This window comes from Galeopterus variegatus, unplaced genomic scaffold, assembly GCF_000696425.1.
Source record: "Galeopterus variegatus unplaced genomic scaffold, G_variegatus-3.0.2 Scaffold2, whole genome shotgun sequence".
NCBI lineage: Eukaryota > Metazoa > Chordata > Mammalia > Dermoptera > Cynocephalidae > Galeopterus > Galeopterus variegatus.
In genome coordinates, this window is record NW_007726113.1 from 563,618 (window position 1) to 567,894 (window position 4,277).

Sequence of the window (4,277 nt, forward strand, 5' to 3'; positions counted from 1 at the left end):
AAGTATCAGTGTTATAGAAGTTCATGGTACAACCTCAACATTCAGCCACGGAAAATAATCCAGGAACTCTGACCAAGTTGTCTGACCACAGTCTCTGCAGCTTTCTCACAAAACCCCTTTTAAAAATGTCAGAGCTCTGCTTCCATGGGGGTTGAGGTTGGGGGGTGATGGCCAGGTCAGATCCAGGACAAGTGGAATGATTTAATGATTCTTTGCAGCAGTAAGTCTGAAATTTTCTACTCTACAGATCCCAGAATTTCTTAAGAAATGGAGGAGCTTCAGAAAAACAATCTGAACACTATGGGCCTGGAGAAAAATGACCCTCTCCAAAGCACCGGCCCTCAGATTTCTGTTAGCGAATTTTCTTGCCACTGCTGCTATGACATCCTGGTTAACCCCACCACCTTGAACTGTGGGCAGAGCTTCTGCCAGCACTGTCTAGCTGTATGGTGGGTGACTTTGAAGAAAACAGAGTGTCCAGAATGCAGAGAAAAGTGGGAAGGTTTCCCCAAAGTCAATATTCTCCTCAGGGATGCCATTGAAAATTTATTTCCTGATTCCATTAGAATGAGATTTGAAGGGCCAGCACCATGGCTCACTTGGGAGAGTGCGGCGCTGGGAGCATCAAGGCCACGGGTTCTGATCCTATATAGGGATGGCCGGTGCGCTCACTGGCTGAGTGCAGTGTGGACGACACCAAGCCAAGGGTTATGATCCCCTTACTGGTCACAAAAAAAAAAAAAAAAAAAAAAAAAAAGAATGAAATTTGAAGACATTCAACAGAATAATGACATAGTCCAAAGTCTTGCAGCCTTTCAAAAATATGGGAATGATCTGATTCCTGTAGTTTCCAACACAGGCCAAATGAATCAGCTGAGAGAAGGAGGATTCTTTTCTGGAGTGCTCACAGCTTTAACTGGTGTGGCAGTGGTGTTGCTCATGTATCAATGGAGCAGCAGGGAATCAGAGCATGACCTCCTGGTCCAGAAGGCTGTGGCCAAGAGGACACAGGAAGAAGTTGTCCTCTGGTGGGAGCAGATGGGCCCTTGGGCCTCTATCTATAGAGACAGGTTTTTATCTGAAAGAGAGAATGGAAGGTGAGGAGCAAAATCTTGTGCCACGTCATTGATATTTTTGTAAACAGTTTTATTGAGATATAATCCACATACCATAAAATTCACCCCATTTAAAGTGTATGATCAGAGTTTACACTCAAGATGGCAGAATAGACAGTCCCCAGTGTCACTCTCTCCCACAAATCAACCAGTTTACAGCTATAAAAAAGCAACAACAGCCAAACTGGGGCCACTAGAGCTCAGGGGAAGAGGAGGAGAGACCTACAGAGAGCATGAAGGCAGGAGAAGCCACAGTGGGAGAAAGAAAAAACCACTCTGACCATTTTGTGCCACAGCCACTTTAAGGCTGGAGCTGCTGAGTGCATGGAGCAGGAGCTGGCAAAAGCCACAGCTGTGCCCTTTGGATGAAGTTGCTCAGAGATGGCAGGGGAGAAAGCCTTGGTGGCCCCAAGGCCAGCAAGACCACTAATAGGGTTCCTGTGGAACCACATAGGAGTAAGGAACCACAACAACTGAAAAAAAGGAGCCATTTGGAGGCCACTGAGTCATCACAAGGGACTGGCACACAGCCCATCCCATGGGAAGTGTTTGGAGCACAGGCAGTAGTGGAGATGGGTCTGCTGGGGGAACACTGGGGCACAGCAAGGACAGCTGACCAGCACTCCAATCAGCAAAGGACCACTCAGAAGAGACCAGTCAGGAATATAGAATTGCATGGGGTACAGTTTGATGAAAAGACTCAGACCCAGATCAGAGTTTCTATGCAAGCCAGGTGCACCTGGTCTCTGGAGAGCCGGAAGTGCCTATAAAGTCAACCATTAAAACCTGAGCTGCACGAAAAGCCTTCCCTCAAGAATCAGCAGCAAAGCAGCAATTTAGCTAAACCACACAGCTCAAGTACTGGTCGCCACAGGAAGTTCACCCATTTTAGAAGTAAGCAAAAGACAAAAATTAGTTCCAGCCCAGGCACATCACCAGTGCCTCGGGGCCCACCCAGGGCCCCAAGGTATGGAGCCGGAGACTGGACCCCCTCCCACAATCAGGCACACCACCAGCACCTTGGGGCCTGCCCAGGGACCTGAGGCCTGAATCTGGGACTGGACCAGCCCCCCACAACCAGGCACACTGACAGTGCCAAGGAGCATGCCCCAAACATCACCTGCATGTGGGTGGCCCACCACAGCCTCCACAGTATCCACAGCTGCCGCAAAAGTGGCTAGACACCACAACCACCACATAGATGGTCCGCCAGCCACTGGAGTGCATTGACACCAACAGAGGAAAGTCACCAACAGAGACCAAAGAAAAGAAGAGAATGTCTCTCTCCACAAAGCCTATTCCACAATGACAGAAGAAGCATCTGCCCTACAATAATATTGGTGGACCCGAACATGCCTTTCAGCATTGCACAGATCATCTAGGAAATAAATCAACAGAGTAACCATTACTCTTGCAGAAGGACAGAAGAAATCTAGGATAATTAGGGGAATAGGGAGGGAGGGGGGATGGGGACAGATTGGACAAGGGGCATAAAGAATAAGTATGATTCGTAATAATATATATGCAGGTAACACTGATTTGATCAACATATGTCAACGTTGAACCCCAAAAATATGAATAATGAATCATGATTCAATAAAAATTTAAAAATAAATAAATAAATAAAAATAAAAAATCTTTCTCTAAAAAAAGTCATAGTTGTTTTTTACTATTGTCAGAAAATTGTCAAAATACCTATCTTAAAATAAATAGGGCAGGACTAGAACATAGTCGAAATTTAAATTCCTTGGCACCTTTTTCTTTAAATTAGTAACTAAATTAAATCAATTATTAACATGTCATAAGGAGAAAGAGAGAGAGAGAGAGAGAGAGAGAGAGAGAGAGTGTGTGTGTGTGTGTGTGTGTGTGTGTGTGTGTGTGTGTGTGTGTGTGTGTTAGGGAAGGACTAGCATTTTTAAGTATCTATTGGCCTATTTTACATAACATAGTTCATATAAATTGTCTCATTTAACACTCACAACAGCCCTATGACATATGTTAAGGACAATTAATAGAACAGAACAAAGATTCTTCTCTCTCTCTCTCAACAAATAAGATTAACTGCCCAAGGTGAAATAGCTATTTAACTCCACAGTTGAAATTGAAATCCCAGTCTGTCTGGCTTCACAGTTTGTGCTCTGTTACACTACACCATGCAAAAAGAGGAGGAATGTGGTTCAAAAATACATGAATGCCACAAAACTCTTTCTGTTCTTTCTGAAATCAAAGTCTGCCTCTACAAATTCTGGTTTAGATTGAGGTGAATGAGTCAATCCTGATGGTCCTTATTTTCAAAAAGTTTTATTTCTTACATTGCAATGAAGAGAGTCAGTTTTTAGATTTTCTTTGAAGATACATCAGGAAATGTATGAGAAAAAGGAAGAAAAGTTGCCAGGTGACCTTGTCCTCCAACTCTGTTCTGAGCAAGAACAGAGAGGCTTGTCAAAGCTTCCTGACATCTGAATTTTTTTACGCCTGAATAATGAATTTTGAAAACAATCGACACTCTCTTTATTACTTGTATTTTGTTTCAAAAAGAAACATAAGAAGGTACAGAAAAACATTGTTTCCTTGATATTTTTTTCCTGGAATTTGGCAGCACTGACAGAAGCATTTGTTTCCTAAGAAAAACAGACATTTACAATCTCAGGTGTTCAATGTTTTGAAATGACACCTGAAGGTAAGAACAGAATTGCTAATCAGAATTCCAAGAGAAAGACTGTCAGTAAAGGGAGTGATTTTTGATGTGGAAGACAGGATTTGACTTTATTTAATATATATGTAGGTGTCCTTTCTTCCAAAGATGACATCTTATTTATGCTTTTTGATGAGGAAATTTAGTTTCTTTCATCCTGTTCTAGAGGTGTATTTTCTTCATCTGATACCACCGAAGTAAACAAGGTTTGAGCATAGAACACAGTGATATCTGTAACCAGCACCTACAGGATGCGGGACTTCTATTGCTGTGGATAAGAGTGAACAAAACAGGCAGTAAATCTGCCCTCGGCGAGCTTACTGTCTAAAGGGGAGACAGGTGATAAGCAAAATAAATATGTAAAATAGATGGTATGAGACAGTGACAAGTACAATGCAAATTAAAAAAAAAAAAAAAAAAAAAAAAAAAAGGGAAAAGGAAACAAAGGATAAACCCAAAAATTTTAG

At 42.5% G+C, this 4,277-nt stretch overlaps 1 protein-coding gene across 1 annotated transcript in view; it reads left to right on the forward strand.

Annotated features, from left to right (window-relative positions):
• Window positions 1-267: 267 nt before the first annotated feature.
• Window positions 268-4,277, forward strand: part of LOC103586215 (bifunctional apoptosis regulator-like) — a 7,920-nt gene continuing 3,910 nt past the window's right edge. The window contains exons 1-2 of the mRNA XM_008567470.1: window positions 268-572; window positions 765-1,097. Coding sequence (XP_008565692.1) covers window positions 268-572; window positions 765-1,097 — 638 coding nt within the window. The remainder of the gene's footprint in view (window positions 573-764; window positions 1,098-4,277) is intronic.